Raw genomic sequence first — 21,727 nt, forward strand, 5'->3', positions numbered from 1 at the left:
GAAAAAGTGACAAAAAAGTGACCAAAAAATGGACCAAAAAAATCGAAAAATTGGACGAAAAAGTGACAAAAAAGTCACGAAAATTTGACAAAAATGAGATGACTGCCCAACAAAAAAAAAATCTGATGTGAGGAAAAAGATCAATTTAGTTTTGTAGGTCTTAGCTTTCAAATGAGGCGTTACACTGGCCTACAGGATTTGGGTAAACTGGAGAAAATGCTCTTGGTTCAGGCGGGAGTTAAGAGGTTAAACTACAAGCTGAGCGTGTTTCATGAAAATGTCATTACCATTTGCTAGCGGTCAATAAATGTTAGCCTTTAGCTTCAAGGCTAAATGCTGCGTTCCAGGCAGCTGGTGACTGGTACATTTCCGACCTCCAACTAGGAAAAAATGACTTGGAACTCCGCTCAAAGTAGTAATTACAACGTGTAAAAGATGATCAGGGTGGTCCGAGTTCAGATGCGAGATGAAGACGGCAATGGCGGCCCCCAGTGGAGAAGTGTAGCTAGTGACACTTTAACAAAACCACCGCATCCGTGACGTGAACCTTCGCTTTCGGTCACAGCCTACAACACAACATGTTGTTTTGAATCATATCTGCCGGGATTAACTATCCATCACGGTTAGGTTAGCATCGTGTTAGCTAACTGTTGTAGCATTAGCCGTTTTGTTTACATAAGCGTTTGCCTGGAACACAGCATACAACGCAGACGTCTCCTCTAGGGAAGTATTTAGTATTTAACTTGGAGTTATTCAAAAGCTGCTTGTTTTCTGCCACGCACTGTTCAAATATTTATTTCAACAAGACACGGCTAATAAAACACGGACAGGAAACGGTCACAAGTTCGCGTCATGTTGCTACGTAACATTCCAATCGCAGAGACGTACGGATTGTAGTTTTTGGTTCATAAGTGAATACAAAAACACCCAAAACATCAAATTAACATTAACTTCTAAAGTAAAAATGTATTGGTGAAACATTTTGAATGATCTTAACACTAACAAAACAATGTCTAACTGCTATATTTGTCTGAACTTTCTTTTATATTTGACTTTATGGTGCTGACTACTATGACTATTATTTCTTGAAAAATATCCTGTGTCAAAGCTAAAACAAGCCAAACCCTCCATCATGTTTCTTGGCCTAATTTAAGTATGATTTAGAAATGGAAAAAAAGTGTGAGGAAACTTTGCTTTGTCGTTTGATTTTATGCAACAATTCCAACCATGTCACTGGCCACAAAAAGCCTTGAGTTTGTGCCAAAAGTCTCCATGCCTGTTGTGTTTGACCTGTGGGGCTACAGTCTTCACCTCACCCACGGTCCCTGCGCTGGGCTCCCATCGGCGGGCCCTCACGCGGCTCCTGGAGTCCCCTGTGTCGAGAAGAGGACAGCAGTGTCACATTAGTGCTGTGTGTGGGCTCTGGTCACAGTAAACAGAATGTACAGCTCCAGTGTTGTTCAATAAAGGCATGTGCATGTGGCCTCAGCCTGTGTCCTGTCCTCAATCATCATATAACACATGAATAACACGTCATAAAGCACGTATAGTGTCACACTCGGGTAAAGTGAGGCTACTTTTACACTAAATCAAATAAATGAAGAGTAAGCTGATGTTGCTGAGCGGCGCGGGCAGGTTTCGTCCCAGCGGCAGGTGAGCGGGAGCGTCGGGAGCGTCACGCGGCGCATGACGGCCCTGGGGCGCGCACACCCCGCTCCTTCCCCGCGCTCTCGGAGCCTGTGCAGCCTGCGCGTCCCGCTGTATCGGAGCTCATCGATTATCTATCAACATTGAATCCATAGCCGCATGGTGACGTCACACCGTGGTCGCTGAGTGGTTGGGCGGATGCGGAGCGCCAGGAGCAGACGTGCATGCGCGCGGTGACAGACGGGGATAAATCAGGAAAATTGCACGAGGGGCGACGACGTTTGTTGTGTTTGGCCGCGCGGCGCGTGGACGATGTAGCCGTGGAGAGCTCGTGCACCCTGGAGAGATGAAGGCGTAGCCGTGGATCCAGCTGTGGCCTGCTTCTGCAAACATCTGGTGAGTGTTCCGGGGGTCATCGGCCGGACCATGCACGCGCTGGACGTTACACCCGCGGGGTCGTGCCTGAGTGGCATCACGACAAGGTGATCCAGCTCCACCGCGTGCACCTGCAGCTGCGCGTGCAGGAGTGCATCCTTCTGCACACGCAGCTGCGGATTAAAGATGGCAAACACTGGCCATCTCCAGCCCGTGCGCGTGCATGAGCGCTGTGGACATGTCTGTGAAGGAGGACAATGGCACAGTGATGTGGTGCGTGAGTGAACAACATGGCCTCTTCTCTGAGCGGCCTGTCCTCTCCACATCCTCACAGTCTGTGCTCCATGTCCAGGGTCAGAGCGGCCGGCCGGCTCCGGACCATACAGCGGCTCAAGGAGGGACATGGAGGAGGGGGGCATGGAGGGGGAGGGGCAAAGTGCTCCCAGCCTCCGGCCTGACCCCAGCGCCACCGCCGTGACCACCACCACCAACCTGCTGGCGTCCGTCAAAGAGCAGGTAAGCTCCTCACACCTCCGGCATGATTAGAACAAACACTGTGACAGCCGCCCACAGCAGCTCCATCATACAGTCTCCTCTCATAACACAGCACCACCACAGCTCCATCACACAGTCTCATAACACTGAACCACAGCACCACAGCAGCTCCATCACACAGTCTCCTCTCATAACACAGCACCTCAGCACCACCACAGCTCCATCACACAGTCTCATAACACAGCACCACCACAGCTCCATCACACAGTCTCATAACACTGAACCACAGCACCACCACAGCTCCATCACACAGTCTCATAACACTGAACCACAGCACCACCACAGCTCCATCACACAGTCTCCTCTCATAACACAGCACCACCACAGCTCCATCACACAGTCTCCTCTCATAACACAGCACCACCACAGCTCCATCACACAGTCTCATAACACAGCACCATCACAGCTCCATCACACAGTCTCATAACACTGAACCACCACAGCTCCATCACACAGTCTCATAACACTGAACCACCACAGCTCCATCACACAGTCTCATAACACTGAACCACAGCACCACCACAGCTCCATCACACAGTCTCCTCTCATAACACAGCACCACCACAGCTCCATCACACAGTCTCATAACACTGAACCACAGCACCACCACAGCTCCATCACACAGTCTCCTCTCATAACACAGCACCACAGCACCACAGCAGCTCCCGCCGGATCCTGGTCCAGTGGAGCAGATGCAGATTCTGTGGACGTCCGCGCTGCAGCAGAAAATGTGCATTTTGAACACATCACAGAGCAACACCTGAACAGCTCGGTCAGCTGAGACGAAACAAACACCTCTTTCCAAACCATCGGGGACTTCAGTCTGTGCGGCCGTGACTCCCTCTGCGGGACTGTCCTCCTCTGGGCGCGCTCTACTTTCCTACTTCGCCCTAAAACACATACATACTTCACCAGAGGGGGAAATCCACCACTTACATTCGACTTTCTGCCCCCGAAAATGAAACCCTCTATTGTGTCACGGTCTCGTTTCCAGGGCAACAGTTCCATCGAAACCTTAAGTATATGCCGGATGACTTTCTGCTGCTGTCTATGACAACACTGGGACGTGAAAATTGATATTATTTGTGTGAAAATCCATGTAAAAGGAGTGTGAAGGAGGAAAGGAAAGGCTGAAGTGGCACCTCTTGGTTCGAGGAGCGTTTGGCCCCGTGTTTCACCGCCTGTCCCTGAGACAACAGAGGCTTTGTGGCAGTGGACAGTCCAGCGGGTCCTGCTCCGGGATGTGTCCCTGGCCGAGCCGCTTTACCCACACTATAGTCGCAAAGTGCAGCTGTTTGCGATGGATACGGCTTTAAAAAAAACAGGCAAACGGACAAATGAAAGCCAAATGACCCGACGCCAGCCTGTCAGGATTCTGCCACTGAGAAGATCACCCAGGCTTTGGAAGTCATATGACCCACTCTGACCCAAATACAAAGGAGCTTTTATCTACCCAGAGACTGAAAAACAGAGGTTCGACCGCACGGCCGTCGCCTGGATATGCTTTGAGCGGATTGTCTTAAAAAGATATTGAAATTGAGTTACGGAGAATAAGGCCCGGCAACCAGCATCTAATATGTCCAGAAGGAGCACACTGGACATGAGTCTTTGAGCGCTTTGAGGGCTATTGTCATTTGCTTTTGGTAAACACCTGGAGTTTTGTCCGTGTTCTGCTCATTCCTTCACTAAACAACCGCCCTCAGACCCATGAGCAGTGAATAACCTTTGACCCCATGTTGTTACTCCCCTCACATCCGCCGCTTTGTGGACACACGTCAACCCAAGCCAAAAAGTCCGATTCCTTTTCAACGTCGCCAAAGTACAGAAGAACACGGAGCACGAGACGAAAGTGGTCAAAGTGTTATACTGAAGTAGAAGTAAAAAGTACCATATGATAAAACTACAATTTCATTACAAAGGGATTCATGTACTGGAGTAAATGTAACTCTGTGAATGACCGATGAGAGTTCATGTCTCTGATGCTAAATAAACCTCTCCAGCGCGTCCTCCTCTTTGGAGAACATCAAACATCTCCAACAGGAAGGACCCACAGTGCAGATTGGCAGCCTCGCTTCCATCAGTCTACCCCAGGGCAGCTGTGGCTACAAAGGCAGCCTGCACTGAGTATGGAGTGGAAAACTGTCCCACACAAAGAGCCTGTGGAAGACGCTATACTTTCCTTTATCCCATTTGCCTGCACTCATAAATCCTAGTTACTATAAATAGAGTGTTTGTGGAAAGAACTTCTCGTTTGTGACATAATGTAGAGTTTCCTGAAGTGTTTGTTGGAGCTGGCTGAGTTTCGGCTCTGAGCCCCTATAGGAGCACAGATGGTTTCATCCGCCCTCACACCTGCTGCGCGGGACACGCTTCAAGCTGCTTTTGTGTCGTGAAAGCTGGTGACTAATACAGTCGGCTGCGTTCGCGGGACGCCATTGGAAAAGTGTCCGCGGTTCGATTGCTTTTCCATGGCCGAAGTTTCAATTAGGACTTGGAGATTTTTTTTTTTTTTTGACACAAAAACTTTTTTTTTCCTGATACCAGACTGATGTCACTTAATCACACCCTGCCCTAGATCTTTAAAAAAACAACAACATGGACTTTTGTCTGTTTAAATGATGTTAAAGTGCATCTGACAGTTTCCTCAATTCTATCATAGCTGTCTGATTTTTCCTGGAAGAATATCTGGGTGAACTGATCTGCAGAGTTGATTTAGTTTGACTGGTGATAATATTATTTATCATTCAGTAATGCGTTTAAGTCATTCGCCTTTCTTCTATAAACAAATACGTTTCCCATTGATTCATGTGCCTCTGCCTCTTGTTGGCTGGAAACTCTAACCCCGTGTCGCCCCCTGTGGGCCGTGGCAGGAGCTGCAGTTCGAGCGGCTGACCCGGGAGCTGGAGGAGGAGCGGCAGATGGTGGCAAGTCAGCTGGAGAGGTGCATGCTGGGAGCAGAATCCCCGGCCGCAGACAGCAGCAGGTACACACTCGTACATACAGTACAAGCCCCCGGTTTGTGCCTAATGTGCTTCTCAGGCCTCTTATTTTTAACAACATTCATTTCTCAACTCCAGCTCGGTTTGACCCAAATCTAAAAGCAAAGAAGCAACAGCAAAGCGATGAAAAGGTGACAATAATGTGGCCAAAACGATTTAAACGTTCCAATAAAAATAAGAAGGAAGTTTAGACTAGTTTTGTAGATCTTTGCTTTCAAATGAGGCGTTACCCTGGCATATAGGGAGTAAGCTCTCTCCTCCAGCCAAGAAGCTTTTAGATTTGGGTAAAGCTGAAGTGGGTAGGACATTAACCAGCCTCTGTCTCTGTCTGCAGCTCATCGGAGAAATCGTTTGCTTGGAGGACTGCAGGTAAGGTCACTTTCACATCCTCCATGTTAAACCTAGCACTGCTCCTGTGCACACTGGCAGGTAGAGACCCATGTTGAAACCGTGTGGGTCATGGTCTGTACTGTGTTGTGGTGCTGTGCAGGAGGCCAGTTCCAGGGGCCCATGGAGGTCCCCGGGAGCCCAGGAGCAGCTGTGGAGCCAGAGGAGGCGCTGTTTCTGCCCGACCCGGACCGCGGCTCGCTCCCCGACAGCGACGGTAACACACATGCTCAGATATGGGCTGCTTCTGTAGAGATGATCCACAGTTCTATTATGTTTCCAGTCCTGTTGTCCCGGACTGTTGTGTGATGCCTGCTCTCTGCCCTCAGGCTCGGGCGGGCACTCGGCCCACATGACGTCATACTCGGACAGTGGATACCAGGACAGTTACTACAGTCAGACGGTGGTGCGTTCAGTGTCCCGCAGCCCCCGAGCAGAGGGACAGGCGTCTGCACAGGTGAGCGCAGTGCAACACTGAGGGGACCACACAGGGGGGCTCAGCCTCTAATAATGTCCCTCTGTCCCAGGGCTCAGGGCGGGTCCTCAGGAGGATGTCCTCAGTTCCCTCTAGGGGCCAGTCTCCTGGCTGTGGACCCGTGTCTCCGTCCCGAGTGTCTCTGCGCACGTCCCAGGGCAGTACCTATGACTCGCCCATCCTGTCTGAGCCTAAACCTCTGTCCGCTGTGTTCCCGGGGACCTCCATGCCCCCCTCGTGCCCCTCTCCGCCCTCTCCTGGAGAGCCCCCTCTGGGGGCAGGGGCCCGGCGTGGCTCCACCCTGTCTCTGGTGGAGGGCAGGCTGGGGTCCCCTCTGCGCTCTGGGATGACAGCTGTGCCTCAGCACTACACGTCCACACTGCCCCGGCAGAGTCAGCCTCTGGCCTATGGAGCTGACCCGTACGGGCTGTACCAGCACCACGCCCTGCCGCGGCCCGACAGCCTCATCGGTCAGTGCGGCCCACATCTGTCCTGCAGCTCCGGCACAGCTCTACTGACGGTATGTTGTGACCCTCCTGTGTGCAGGCCTCCACAGCTCATACGGGGCCCACACGGCTCAGATGGACCCTGAGCTGAGAGCCGCTCTGTCCCCCGACTGCCCCATGACACCCGTGTTTGACGAGAGAGCCTTCCAGAGCCCGCTTTACCACAGCCCCGGCCATGACCCACAGGGCTCCCTCTACAGGCCCAACACTGGTACTGCAGCCTTTCTTTAAGAACAGCTTTAGTGGGACACTGGACATAATATACCTCTGAAGATTTAACAAAGGGTTTTATGGTTATTATGTTGTAATTACCATTGAATAGTGTTAACGTTTGAAGCTGCCAAAGGGAAACCAAAGCGGGAAAAAACTACGCTTTCCTACGACTTCACCACTCCTTTAAAGTTCAATTATGGATGTGTTTTCTGCCAAATAAAGAGACAGGGATAAGGAGAAGAACAAAGTGGTTCTACTGCTTACATTTGTACATATAACAGGGATGCTAACTATAATGCTAACGTTTGCGTCATGCTACATGCTAACGCCTAGCTTTAAATGTCGTTTTTCCCGTTTTGTGGTGAATCTGCTGTGTCATTCATGCACCAGATGTTTTGCTGTATTTGTGTGTGCTAAATAAGCTGGTAGATTTCCTTCCCCCTCACCTGGCCACGCCCTGTGGTACGACTATGCCGTCTGTGTCTCCCTGTCCTCAGGTCTGGAGACTCTCCCCAGGGCCAGCAGCCACGCTGGGACACTCCCCCACAGCGGGACCCTGCCGTACCGGGGCAGCAGCTACGGCCTGAGCTCGGCGGGGGCGTACGTGGACTCCTTCAGAGAGCCGTACTCACAGCGGCTGTCGGGACTGGACCGCGGGGGCACGCGGACGCCCAGCATCGAGAGCATCCACAAGGATCCCAGGTAACGCCTCACGACTCAGGAGGAGCGACTCTGTGGTACACAAGTCGACTTTTCAGAGCCTCTTACTGTGTTACTTGGCCTGAGAGAAAAGTTTGATATACTTTATATAGAGGCAGGAAAATATCGTGATAATCGATAGTATCAATTCAAGATACACGATAAAAGTGATAGTGTGAACGTTTGCAAAGTGAGGACTGATAGAGTGAAATTTGAAATTGAACAATTAAATTCCTCCCCTTTTTTACCAGAAAGCCATAGCCATCTTAGTTTGCAAAATGAGGAGAACAGGAACAGAATTTTGAAAAGTAAACCCTCCTGATTGGACCTGACAGGCTGGTTCACAGGAAAAGCTCGGCTCATTGGTCGACGCAGGAGGATGCTAGACTCTGATTAGCTGCTGAGATCCGGGAAGGAGGGACTTCCCGAATATATAGATATATTATAGATATTATATTACAAAAAATGATATCTACATATTATTACTGACTTAACATCAAAATGCAGCACACGTGGTGTTGCTTTAACTTTAAAGCATGCCAATGAATTAAATCTAAATGTCTTTTAAAATAACAACATTGCTTGAACTTTTATGCCACAAATGCTCTTAATTGTATGGTTATCTGCATGTTTTTGCTGAAATTCCCAGCGCATTATTTGTCCATTTTACACTTTTGGTTGATTTTTTAAAGTTAATTTGTCCAAGTCTTTAGAAATTGTAGATAATTTGTTGCATTTGTGGCCTTACAGATATAACATTGGGCATTAAGAGTATTTAAATGGACTTGCTGCCTGTACAGATAAAGTGTCACAAAGAAAATAATGGGGGGAAAACAAATAATCATGAAGTGAGACTACAGGATATGTAGTTTCAGCTGTTTTAGATCAATATTACATTTTCTCACCAACAAAGAGAAAGATCGTGATAAAGATATTTGACATTACCAAATACCCTTAGCTTTGGGTTGTTTTTTAGGTTGTTTTTTAGGTTGCTTTTTAGGTTGCTTCATCTGTGCGTGACCCTTCTGTCCTCAGGGAGCTGGCGTGGAGAGACCCGGAGCTGCCCGAGGTCATCCACATGCTGCAGCACCACTTCCCATCCGTCCAGGCCAACGCCGCAGCCTACCTCCAACACCTGTGCTACGGCGACAACCGCATCAAGATGGAGGTGAGTGTGCACCCCCCCTTCATCCACCTGCAAACAGTGAGCCACTTCCTCCCCCTCTGTTCAGCAGAGATTCCAAACTAGGGCTGGATGATGTTAAACGATTCCAGTCTGGTATCGGGGACATTTTTTTTAGGTATTACCAGAAACAAAGAATTAAAAGTATCGAAAGAAGGTACAGGGGAAAAAAATCTTTAGATGCTTTTGGTCCAGGGACAGCATTAACGGAATCCCCATTTTTTCTGCTCAATTTTATAAATGTTTCCCCTATTTTTTCTTATTTTTTACCCAATTTCTTCCCGATTTTTCTCTTATTTATTTATTTTTTTGCTCAGTTTTTCCCCTATTTTTCCTATTTTTTACCCATTTTTCCCCCTAATTTTTGCTCAGTTTTATTACTAATATTTTCCCAATTTTTCCAAATTTTTTCCTAATTTTTCCCCATTTAATTTACTATTTTTTCACATATTTCCTGACACTGGAGATGAACCCGATCGATCTGCTTGCACAAACTATTTTTCTGTTTTCTGATTCTAGACGCCAAATATCTTAGTATAGGTATCGGAAAAAGTACTAGTTAGTTCAGGTATCGGTATCGAAAACTAAGTATCGAAAACCAAGTATCTCTAAAGTACTGGTATTGAAACAAAAACGTCCCCAGCCCTCTTCCTAACTGTGTGGTGAATCTCCGCCCGCCCCCCGCAGGTCTGCCACTTGGGGGGCATCCAGCACCTGGTGGACCTGCTGGACCACAAGGTGAGCGAGGTGCAGAAGAGCGCGTGCGGGGCCCTCAGGAACCTGGTCTACGGGAAGGCCACGGACAGCAACAAGGTGGCCCTGAGGAACTGCGGCGGGGTCCCGGCCCTGCTGCGCCTGCTCCGGAAGACCACCGACAACGAGGTCCGAGAGCTGGTGACGGGTACGCATCGCTCGCCCCTCATCTGCACATGTCCACGCTGTAGTCCAAATATGGTCATTTCCTTTCTGGGTTCTGGGAGACAGCAGCTAAAGATGGAATTGCTTGTTGCATGAATCAAAAATAACGTTTAAAATATCTCAAATGAAGCCTATGTGTGTGTCCCCATCCCGTCCCTCCCCCTCAGGCGTCCTGTGGAACCTGTCGTCCTGTGACGCGGCCAAAATGACCATCATCCGCGATGCTCTGTCCACCCTGACCAACACCGTGGTCATCCCCCACTCGGGCTGGAGCAGCACGGCCCACCGCGAGCAGCAGCGGGTCAAGTTCCAGTCGTCCCTGCTGCTACGGAACACCACGGGCTGCCTGAGGTGAGGGAGACCCCCCCCCCCGCCTTCCACAAGCTTGACCAGACAATGACAGTGGTGGGCAGTTATTTTGCAGCCTTTGGGAGCCCTGACCTCCATCTGTACGTAGGTGTCTTATTGATTCCTGCTGCTGGATCACACCGTGGGAAGCTTTGTACTGAGGGTCAGGCCATAAGTGAATTAACTGACTAAAAATCATATGACTGAGAAAGGAGTACAAAACATTACAGTTTCAGCTTATTTGTTGGTAATATATTTTTATTAGGAATTTTCTGTATGCTTGGATTCTTTTGTGGGGTTTTGGACTGGGGGGGTCTGACTCCACATGTGCAGAGCAGGCTTCATGGAAAAACGGTTGGGAACACTGGCCTATATAAAGTTTTTATTTTCATTTTTAAATAAATAAAAAAAATATCTACATGATCTGGCGACCCAAATGATCCACTCACGGGGGTCGCGACACTCATGTTGAGAACCACTGATTCAGCAAACTGGTATAAATGGTATAAATGGTATAAATGCATAGAAAGAGCAGCGTCACAGTGACTTCAAAGATGAAACAGCCTTCATGGTGATGTCCTGGTCGCCGTGGTTACTGGTGGAGTTCAGATACTGGTGTAGATGCATAGAAAGTGCAGCGTCACAGTGATATAAAGCCTGGTGCTTCTGGCCTGACTGGGCTCAGAGTGAGAGCCTGTGATTGGAGGAGGTCCCTGGGTGCTGTATCCAGGCAAGCTTGAGCTTGGGGCCCCCTTGTGGATATCTAGCGTACTGCATATGAACAGCCTGTGCTGTTGACGGTCTGTGTGTACTGTGTACACACTTACAGTCAGCTGATGCTTCCAGGAACCTGAGCTCTGCGGGGGAGGAGGCGAGGAGCCAGCTGCGCTGCTGTGAGGGGCTGGTGGACTCTTTACTGCAGGTGCTGCGAGCCTGCAGCAACACCACCGACTACGACAGCAAGGTGCCCACAACACCTCACAGTCACACCGTTCACACAGACAAATACTGCTTTGAAACGCTCACATGTGGGACGAAAAGGAAACGCTTTCCTGATTTACGGGTTATTTCTATTGGATCATTTTGTAATGAGGGCAGCACCGACTCCAGAACAAACTGACTTCAAATATGTGGAGAGGCGTCCAAAACTGAGGGTGGAGGCATTATAAATGAGGTTGCAATGCACCGTGTAGATTCTGCAGATTTGAGCAGGAGCTTGAGCCTCTCAGCACGGGATCGGTGCCTATGGTCGAGTTAAAGCTCCTTTTTTTTGGGGGGGGGTTTTGTTGTTTTGCACACAGCACTTTCATGGTGAATGAGGCGGTGCCATAGGCTAACACTAGTTAGTTCACCAACCAAATGATTTTCTGACTAAAAATGTGTGGTGAATGCAGTTTCCTGACTCTGCCTTCTTTAGTGCGGCCCGTTGACCAAAGGCCACTGGTCCAGTTTGTCAGAGGAAAATGTGATCTTAGGAACAATCCGTAATGTTCCCAAGCTTTAACGTCACTGTCGTGTGTGCCGCGCTCAGATCGTGGAGAACAGCGTGTGCACCCTGAGGAACCTGTCCTACCGGCTGGAGATGGAGATGCCCTCGTCCCGCCTCATGGGGAGCCCTGAGCTGGACACTCTGCTGGGATTCTCCCCCGTGAGGGAGCTGGACTACCTGTGCTGGGGCCGGCGGAGGAGAGGCCGGCTGAGGGGGGGCTGGCCCGACGACAAGGTACTGCTCAGGTCAAATGTCCCACACATTATTATTAGATAAATAAATAACTACAAATCAGGGTTTGGGACGATACACGTTTGTCACGATACTGAGGGCCCGATACGATACGTCTGCGATACAATATGTTCCAATGCTCGAAGTAAGAAGCATAAGAAATCACAAATTAAAATGCTGAGCTATATTATTCGAAATAGTTATAAAGGTTTTTTGGCCTTTTATCTGTTGTTATTTTAGCCGGAGATTGGGGAATAGTTTTTTGCTGTGTTTGGACCCGGAAGTAAACGTATGGGAAATGAGTCAAACTGCGATGGAACTTTACCTCTATCTATGTCACTTCCCGTCAGTAGCTTAGAAATTCAAATAAAAATCACTTACATTGCTGCTTCACTGAAATAAAATGATAATTATTACCGTAAATTTTGGCCAATTAAGCGCACCTCACTATAAGCCTTGTACGCATAAGGCCGCACTGGAATATAAGCCGCAGGTTTTCATAATGCCGCTCAGAGATGAGGAGGAAGAGACGCCTCATCCCGGAGGAAGGTGCACTTGTGGGCCGAGGGAGGGGGCGGCAGGGACGGCAATGATATATTGGCCGCAGGGTTCAAAGCGTGGGAAAAAAGTAGCAGCTTATAGGCCAGAAGTTACGGTACTTATAACTGATGTCATATTTCAAAAGCATTAAAAGCTGTCATATGCACTTTAAGTCAAAAACATTTGTATTTTTTCCCATAAGTTGAGTATCAAAAGTATTGCGTTATTTGTTTTTTTTCTCTGGAGACCTAACCTTCCTGAACCCTTTGCAGTTCGACGGCGTGGGCCCTCTCCCCGGTCTCTCTCAGCCTCTTCGTGGGGCCGAGCTGCTCTGGCACCCCCTGGTGGTGAAGCCTTACCTCAACCTGCTGGCTGAGAGCTCCAACCCGGCCACTCTGGAGGGCGCGGCGGGGGCGCTGCAGAACCTCTCCGCCGGGAACTGGAAGGTACGAGAGCCCCGCCTCCTGCCCCCTGTGACCCCTGACCCCTGACCTGTGCCTTTATGTGTGTGTGAACAGTTCTCCTCGTACATCCGCGCCGCCGTGCGTAAGGAGAAGGGGCTGCCCATCCTGGTGGAGCTGCTGCGGATGGACAACGACCGCGTGGTGTGCTCCGTGGCCACCGCCCTGCGCAACATGGCCCTGGACGCTCGCAACAAGGAGCTGATCGGTCAGTGCGAGGGGGGAAACAAGGCAATCCGAGGGTGCTTCTCTATAATATACACACGTTCTGTCCGTCACAGGGAAGTACGCCATGCGGGACCTGGTGAACCGCCTCCCGGGCACGTCCCCGTCGGTCCTCTGCGACGACACGCTGGCCTCGGTCTGCTGCACGCTGCACGAGGTGACCAGCCGGAACGTGGACAACGCCAAAGCCCTGGCCGACTGCGGGGGCATCGAGAGGCTGGTGGACATCAGCAAGGGACGGGGCAAAGGGTGAGGCGCACACTACACAGGACACTACCTGCACTGCAAAAAGTAAATAACTAGATCAGTATAAACATCTCAATTTGAGCACAATAATCCAAATTCTAGTTGTTTTGACTAGTTAAGAAGTTGTTGGGCATTTGTCCTAGATTATTTCACTTGTTCTGAGATGTTTCTGACTCGTTTTGATACATTTCGTCCTTATTTCAGGTCATTTTCTTTGCCAATGGGGTAAGAATATTGCTCTTATCTCATTGGCAGTTTTACTTTCTTATTTCAAGCGAGATTTACCCTAGAACTGGTCTGAAATGTCCTCAAACAAGCAAAGCAAACTTGGTCCGATCAGGAAAAGTGTCTAAATGAGTGAAAACCGCTCAAAACAAGAAACATTTCCTCAATTCAAGTCATTTTAAGCCAATGCTTGATATTTACTTTTTGTAGTGTACAGATGAACAGGAGGAAGTGGATTTGAAGCTTTCGCTGTAGATTACTGGCATAAATATGAGAACTGTGTATTGCAAGGTGAAAATACGGCACTTTATGCATAAAAATGACCAGAGCTGCCTAGAATTCTAAGTAATGGACAAGTAATGGAAGCTTCAGCAGTTCAGTGACAGAGGGGACGAAAGAGTCGGATAAACGTTTCTTGAGAAGTTACATAAAAAAAACACATCCAGAAGCAAAAACTCTGACGACAGAGCATGGAGAGACTGATCCAAGAAACATTTCTCCTTCTTCAGCGCCTGCTTCGTCTCTTCGTTTAACCACAATGACTTTAGCGCTGGTTTTGTCACTATTTTGCAGTTCGTTTTGATCTTTCGCAGACAAACAAATGAAAAAGTTAAAGTGGACGTGTCCTGGAGCCAAAAAGTAGACTTAAAAACCTTATTTTGGAGCCTCAGCTTTGATATTTTACATTTCATAATTTGAAAATATGTCTCTATAAGAATTAAATAGAAACAATGAAATGCAGGCGAAAGAGCTGGTGAAAATCTTGACTGGGGCTCCCCCTGCTGGCAGCTGTAGGAATCTTTTTGTTTGAGCTCAAAATTGATAATATTGGATTATGAGCTTTAAAGCAGTACTAGGTAACGTGTTTACCTTAATAAATCCTTTTCGTAGTCCCTGTGGGGGTAATACAAGTGTTTATGGGATGATTGGAGGGTCTTTCATCGCCCGCCCCCTGTCCGGAGAAAGCAATACACACTAATGAAATCACGAAGAAGAAGCTAACAGGCTAACGGGCAAAGCTAACTGCGGGCTAACGTCACTTTAAACAGTATTTACAGCCAAGTTTGAGTAAAAAAAAATATTTCCATTGTATAATTGGATGCACAGTATCCCTCTCTCCCTTCGCCTTTCCTGTCAGCGTAGTATTTACTCTCCAAGACAATTAATACGTTAAAAAATCGCAACTTGCTACGACACCTGCAGTTGCGCTTATGGCCTCTAGGGGGAAGAGTTACTTAGTACTGCTTTAAAATGTGGAGGACAGTGTAATCAGGAGGTTCAGAATGAGGCGCTGACACCGTAGAAGAAGAAACAGCTGCATTTAACATCTTTATCCGAGGATTAACTCAAAACTGCTTGAATGTTGTGAAATACTAATCCAGATTTAAACAAAGTTAAGGTGCACTGTTGACTCCTGACTGCTGTGCGGACAGGTACTCGATGAAGGTGGTGAAGGCGGCGGCGCAGGTGCTCAACACACTGTGGCAGTACCGGGAGCTGAGGGGCCTCTACAAACAGGTCAGGCCAACCCCCATAAACTCCACCAGATCATTCATAGTTTTATCGCCCCAATGACCGTCTCTTCTGTTTCCTATACTCTCCGTCTCGTGCGCAGGACGGTTGGAACTACACCCACTTCGTCACCCCCATCTCCACCCTGGAGCGGGACCGGTACCGCTCCCAGCCCACCCTGCCCACCAGCCCCCTGCACATCCCCCCGGTCGTCCCGTCAGGTGTGCCTCCTGAGAAATGCAGCTCTCTGAATGAAATGTGCAGCACCGGTGACTTCATGGCTGTGTTTGTCCCCACCAGGCGGCAGCGCCACGTCGTCGCCCGCCATGCTCGGGATCAGGCGGCACAGTTCCAACTACCAGAGGGCGCAATCTATGCAACTGGACTCCTACTACACGGACAACAGTCTACACAAGCGCCAGTACACAGGTAACGGCGCTGACAGGGGCTGGGGTTCAGATGTGGCTAAATCCAAAGGTGGCACAGCTGTAGGTATTAAATAGTAGTGAAAGTGGAACAAGTCATGTGAGTAGGGCTGGGTACTGTTAACAGGTACAGATAAAATTATATCCAAGGAAAGCATTAAAGGAATCCCCTATTTATATTTTCCCTATTTACAACCATTTCCCCCAAGGCCGTGGGAACCCAGGGTGCTGAGGGCGCTGCAGCACCCCCTGGTGGATAGTTTGTGAACTGCAGGCAATCCCCTGCTCCCACCTGAGCCGAGCACATTTTCTCCAGCTTTACCCCAGTCCAAAAGCTTCTGGAAAAAAGGTGTGAAAATAGCGACAAAACTGAGACGAAAACAAGGATGAAAATGTGAAAAAAGTGACAAAAAATGTTCAAAAATGGACAAAAAAGTCACGAAAATTTGACAAAAATGGGATGACTGCCCAACAAAAAAAGTGATCAAGATCAATTTAGTTTTGTAGGTCTTTCAAATGAGGCGTTACACTGGCCTACAGGATTTGGGTAAAGCTGAACTGGAGAAAATGCTCTAATAAATAAATAGGATTTATGCACAGAAAAAGTATTTTGGGGTAAATTTTGTCCCTCAGCGCCCCCTAACTAAAATATCTTCCCACAGCTCTGATTTCCCCTCATTTCTACCCAGTGTTTTCCCTCCTTTAGTGTGTAAAAATCTTTTAAATAGCCGCATCGTTGTATGGTTCTGGGCATGTGAAAAGAGTAGCGGCTTATAGTCCGATAATTACGGTAATTTATTCCCCAATTTTTTCCTTCACTTTTGCTCATTTTTATTACTCATATTATCCCTATTTACAACCATTTTTCCCCTCATTTTTGCCCAATTTGTTCCCCGTTCTTTCCCTATTCCACATCCATTATTTTCTTATTTTTGCCACAATTTCTCTCAATTTCCCCTCAAATTATTCCTCATTTTTCCACATCCTGACACTGGAGATTAACCCAATATTGTAAATGTGCAGATCTTCCACATATTATTGTTCTCTTTTCTGGTTCTATATAAAAAATAGTTAGTATGAGTATCAGAAAAGTATTGTTCAGGTATCAGTATCGGCAACCAAGTATCGTTTATGTAATTTACCCAGACCTTCATGTGATTAAATTACATGAAGATCAAAACTGAAGCGTTTCCTTTGCTGTTTTGGCTCCACATCTCACATACAGATAGAAAAAGGTCACAAAATGTTCTAATAGGGAAAGCTAGGACATAGTAGTACCTTTTATACAAAATGCCTCAAATGCAACAAATCAATTCTTTTTTTTTTAAAGACGAAAACAATTAAGCTGAGGAAACGGAGTCAAATTTGGATATAGTTGTGTAAAAGGGACAAAATGAATACTGAAAATCTCATCAAAACATACAGTTGAATGTGGACTATACTTTTTGTATTTTTCATGAATGTATGGCATAACAGATGAAGAAATGAAAGTGTGATGCTTTTCAGTGACATTTAAGCTCGGCACAATTCCTTTAATGACTCACAAACTGGGAAACACCGGAGGATCATTTGTCGTCCTCTATGTAAATCTGACTTCATTGAAAAAGCGGATTATATAGACTGTATCTCCTGCTTTAGGGGCAGGATGAGCTCAAAGTGAGTCATCGGACGCTCCTCTTGCCAAGATCGAGCCACATGCGTCGCCAAAAACATGTGCGACAGTGATGCAGATTTTACAGAGAAAAATCCGAGGTGTGGCGTGTGATTAAAGTATGATGCTTTTGGCAGGCATTTGGTAATCATCACCCACAAACACGTCGTTATCACTATCTTACTCTATGTTGGTTAGAAAATGCCATATTGATCTAAAACAGCTGAAACAAAGGCTGCGTCCGAAACCAGCAAATATAGCCTCTATGTCCTAACCCTAGCTCCTGTTCATGGGGTCGACTGTTAGATCTCTGTGCAGGTAGTGAACTTTTGCTTCAGCAGCATTTGCCCAATTCGACCGTCCTTACCCAGGGGAAGCGGAAGTGACATCACCAAAAGCTGCTGCTGTTCTTCTTCTTTAAGGTTATTGGCGGACTGCAGGCAAACAAAAGCGCATGTCGCCACCTACTGTACAGCATATGCAACAACATAGTGTCCAAATAAAGACATTTAAGGAGAGGAAAAAAGAAAAATCCAGATAAGCCTTCACATTTCCCTTTAGACTTATTTTATGTCCACAGCTGTTTCATAAAGCTACAGTAGCAAATTAGCCACGTGGCTTAAGTTTCTACTAAATGAAAGCAAAAGCACAAAATGCTTCATTTAAGCCGTTTACTGAGGCGGCTCTTTAACACACTGACATGTGGCTGAGCAGTGGTGACTATAACATGTACTTTGTCACTTTTATAAAGTTTGGCTTGTGCACAATCTTATTCAATTTTTTTTTTTTATTACACCTGTGAAGGGCACACGAGGGGGATGGGGGGATTGGCGGCGCAGTGGCTTATGGGATGGCACATGGCTCATAATTACCGGTTGGTTATCACCAGAGGACCCTATGCTAACGTGGCTATGCTAGTTTGCATTGAGGCTCCTTTTCCTTCCTAACTGACAGCCCAATTCGGAGGCTTCTTATCATGGCGGACGCTAACGCACATCTGGTTTGGCGTTAGACCTCTTACCAATCTGCTTGTTTCATAAGGGGGCCAAAATATCCAGTGGTTTCACTTACTGGTTATTCTAAGCTCCTCCCACCCATCCAGCTCCCCTCCCCTTTGCTGTGCAGCTGTTTCAGAGAGAGAGAGAAAAGAAGGTTAGATGGCCCGTGTTGCTCTTGGCGAGTGTGCGATGAAAGGATAAAGCTTATGCTGGGTTTAGACATGGAATCATCAGGTTTTTTTTCTCTGTTTTCTTCTCAGGGTCTGAGCAGAAAACCCCTTACTTCATTGGAACCTACTCATCTCAGTCGGGAGAGGACCTGCGTCGCTCCCAGGTGTGTCCCCTCGCTTCTGTCCCGTTATCATCCCGCCGTCGTCTCGTCGCTTAAAGCCTCTTCCTCTCCCCGCAGAACCCGGAGCTGTTCTACGACGAGCCGGGCCGGAAGAACTACAACAGCTACCGAATGTACCTGTCGTCGCCCCAGGGCTTCGGGGAGGACTTCGAGGACGAGCCCGTGCCCCTGAGCCCCACCTCGCCCGACTACCGCACCCTCCCGTTCAAAGCCAACACCAACTACGTGGATTTCTACTCCACCACGAGGAGGCCTTCCAACCGCGCCGACAAGTTCACCGGCTCCCCCGACTCCTGGGTGTGAGCTTCCCCGTGAGCTGGACTCTCTCGCCATCTCCTATTTGTAACCCCCCCCCCAGGGACCTCCAACCTGACTGGACTCCCCACGTGACCCCAGGCAGAGGTGGGTAGTGGGGCAAATCAATTAAAATGATAAAGCGACCTTTCTTTCTACGCTAATAGTAAAGTAAGAACATTAATAGTATTTAACTTATAAGAATTATTACTCAATTTAAAGAAAAAGTGGATTATGGGACCTTTGAATCCACAGAAAAACTCTTTTTTTATCACTCGATTTTGTTCCTTTTACTATTTGAGAGTGAGTTGAGAGTGAAAGTTAAAGGCACACTGCGTAACATTTTGGATCATACTGTTGCCTGCACTGCAAAAAATAATTGTCTAGATTAGTTAAATATCTCAAATTGAGCTTTATAATTTCAATTCGAGTTGATTAGTTAAAATTGAAGATAAAAATCTGGCTGGTTTCAATATATTTCGTCTTTATTTTAGATTAATTTGCCAATGGGGTAAGAAAATGGGTCTAAACTCACGGGCAGTTTTACTTTCTTAGATCTTGGTCAGATCAGGACAAAAGTGTAAACCGTGCAAGACAAGATAAATATTTTCAATTCAACAGAGGTGGGTGGAGCAACCAAAATATTTACTGACGTAAGAGCACTTTAAAATAGTTTTACTCAAGTAGAAGTAAAAAGTAGTAACCAGAACAATTACTCAAGTAAGAGTATAAAAGATGAGGAGATGATGAGAAACAAAACCTGAAATAATGTGAATATTTTAATATTTTCAATGGAAATATATCATAAAAACATATAAAAAGAAATCCTTATGAACAAAACACAGAATATGTCAAAATGAAGATTTGTCACTTAAAGATTTACTCACAGCAGCACTAGTTACTTTTTTATTTTACTCAAATAAGAACCTAGATACTTCACTTTAGTAATACTCAAGTAAAAGTAAAAAGCACTGTATGATAATACTGCTTGCAACAGTACAATTACTTCAAAAGGTTTCTCCAGTACATGTACTTGTACTTGTACTTGTACTTGTACTTGTACTACCCGCCTCTGGAATTCAAGTCATTTAAACCCATGCTTGATATTTACTTTCTGAAGTGTGCAATACAAAACATACACCTAGGCACGGTGGCGCAGCGGTTAGTGCTCGTGCCTCACAGCTCGAAGGTCCCGGGTTCGATTCCCACCTGGACGGGGCCTTTCTGTGTGGAGTTTGCATGTTCTCCCCGTGTCTGCGTAGGTTAGTGGTAGGTTATAAAAAAACATGTGCAATAGGTGAATCCTCCAGCCAGGTGTTTCTGACCACCAGCCTGGCTCCACATCATGGAGATGGGGCCCCGAGCGCCGGCCCAGGCTGGCAGCTCACTGCTCCTACAGGTCGCCCCATGCCACACTGAGGATGGGTCAAATGCAGAGAACTCATTTCTCTACAGAGATTAATGCAGTATAAATTATTAAAATATTATTAATGAGCTGCTCCACACAGAAAACACTCTTTTTTAAATTATGGACCTAACCTATTTAAATGTTGTAAATGGCTGCCTTTAGTCGACGTTTCCATGGAGACGAGCTGAGGTGAGCCGCTCACGGCGAACACATGTCTGTTTGTTCTTTTAGGTTTTTTTCAATGATAAAAAAAAAACATTTATTTTTTATTTTACACAATGGGTGAAATGTTACACAGTGCGGCTTTAAAGAAACAGTGGTGCAGCAAGAGCTTTTGGAGCCTCGAGCAAAACCTTACAGTGGGGCCTCCAACCAGATTTCACCACAATGAGGAGAGCATGCTGCTTTATGTTTACTCTGAGGTTGTAATGGATCAAAACAAGACAAAAGCAAGTTCATCTTTAACCATGCATTGTAGAAAATCGAAACCATACCATAGGCCAGACTTTTCGATTTGTGTACAGACTGAATTCTTCCCAGTTTAGTGAGCCTGTGTTGGGTTAAAGTCAGTCTGCTTTGAGGGCCCTCGGTGCTTGTGTGTCCCGCCTGTCGGCCCACTTTGCCCACAGTACAATACGAGTACAGGGATAGTGTTACAAAACAGAACAAAGCCTTCAAAAAGCTACAAATGCGACTTCTGACTACCCATCTCTGAGCCCTGGGAGCGGACTGGACTGACTCCATACTAACTTACTGCCAGGAGGTTGTGTGTGTGTGCGTGTGCGTGTGTGCGTGTGTGTGTGTGCGTGTGTATGAAGCATGTGAACATACTGTCGTGCATTCGTGTCGAAGGTGTGACTGGGACACTTTCTGCGGGCAGCTCTGACTTAGGCCAACCTTGTTCTACGGACTGGAAATCTCTTCGGTGCTCCGATCTTCACAAGCAGCAAGAGCAATGTCTCACAAAGTTTTATTTTTCTGCTTGAATCGTTCATGGAGTGACACACGTTATCAAAAAGAATGCAGCGTTTGGTTTTTTTACGTTACAGTGTTATGTGATATGACCGGGGGCCGTTTGTAGCTTTGGGGTGGCATGTGATTGTTCCCCAGTTAGGGCTGGGTACCGTTACATGTTTTTCATTACCGGTACTTTGACGATACTTGGTTTCTAAATTTGATACCTGAACGATACTTCTTCCAATACTGATACTGAAATATTTATCGTCTAGAACCAGAAAACAGAGCAATAATGTTTGGAAGATCTGCACATTTACAATATGGGGTTCATCCCTTATCGCAAGAAATGTGTGAAAAATGGGGAATAACTAGGGAAAATATTAGTATTAAAAAATGACGGAAAATGAG

General features: G+C 47.0%; 1 protein-coding gene across 1 annotated transcript; it reads left to right on the forward strand.

Moving 5' to 3' along the window:
* The first annotated feature begins 1,630 nt into the window (after nucleotides 1-1,630).
* Nucleotides 1,631-19,182, forward strand: LOC306982031 (plakophilin-4-like). The gene is made up of 22 exons (XM_079581787.1): nucleotides 1,631-2,043; nucleotides 2,375-2,538; nucleotides 5,448-5,560; nucleotides 5,911-5,945; nucleotides 6,067-6,180; nucleotides 6,293-6,420; nucleotides 6,491-6,908; nucleotides 6,985-7,155; nucleotides 7,655-7,859; nucleotides 8,892-9,024; nucleotides 9,727-9,940; nucleotides 10,125-10,308; nucleotides 11,152-11,269; nucleotides 11,837-12,028; nucleotides 12,838-13,011; nucleotides 13,084-13,234; nucleotides 13,308-13,500; nucleotides 15,156-15,240; nucleotides 15,338-15,455; nucleotides 15,535-15,663; nucleotides 18,569-18,642; nucleotides 18,718-19,182. The coding sequence occupies exons 2-22, from the start codon at nucleotides 2,425-2,427 to the stop codon at nucleotides 18,961-18,963; spliced, it is 3,309 nt and encodes a 1,102-aa protein (XP_079437913.1). The 5' UTR covers nucleotides 1,631-2,043; nucleotides 2,375-2,424; the 3' UTR covers nucleotides 18,964-19,182.
* Nucleotides 19,183-21,727: the final 2,545 nt, after the last annotated feature.

This window comes from Gobius niger, assembly GCF_951799975.1.
Source record: "Gobius niger genome assembly, chromosome: 23".
Classification (NCBI taxonomy): domain Eukaryota; kingdom Metazoa; phylum Chordata; class Actinopteri; order Gobiiformes; family Gobiidae; genus Gobius; species Gobius niger.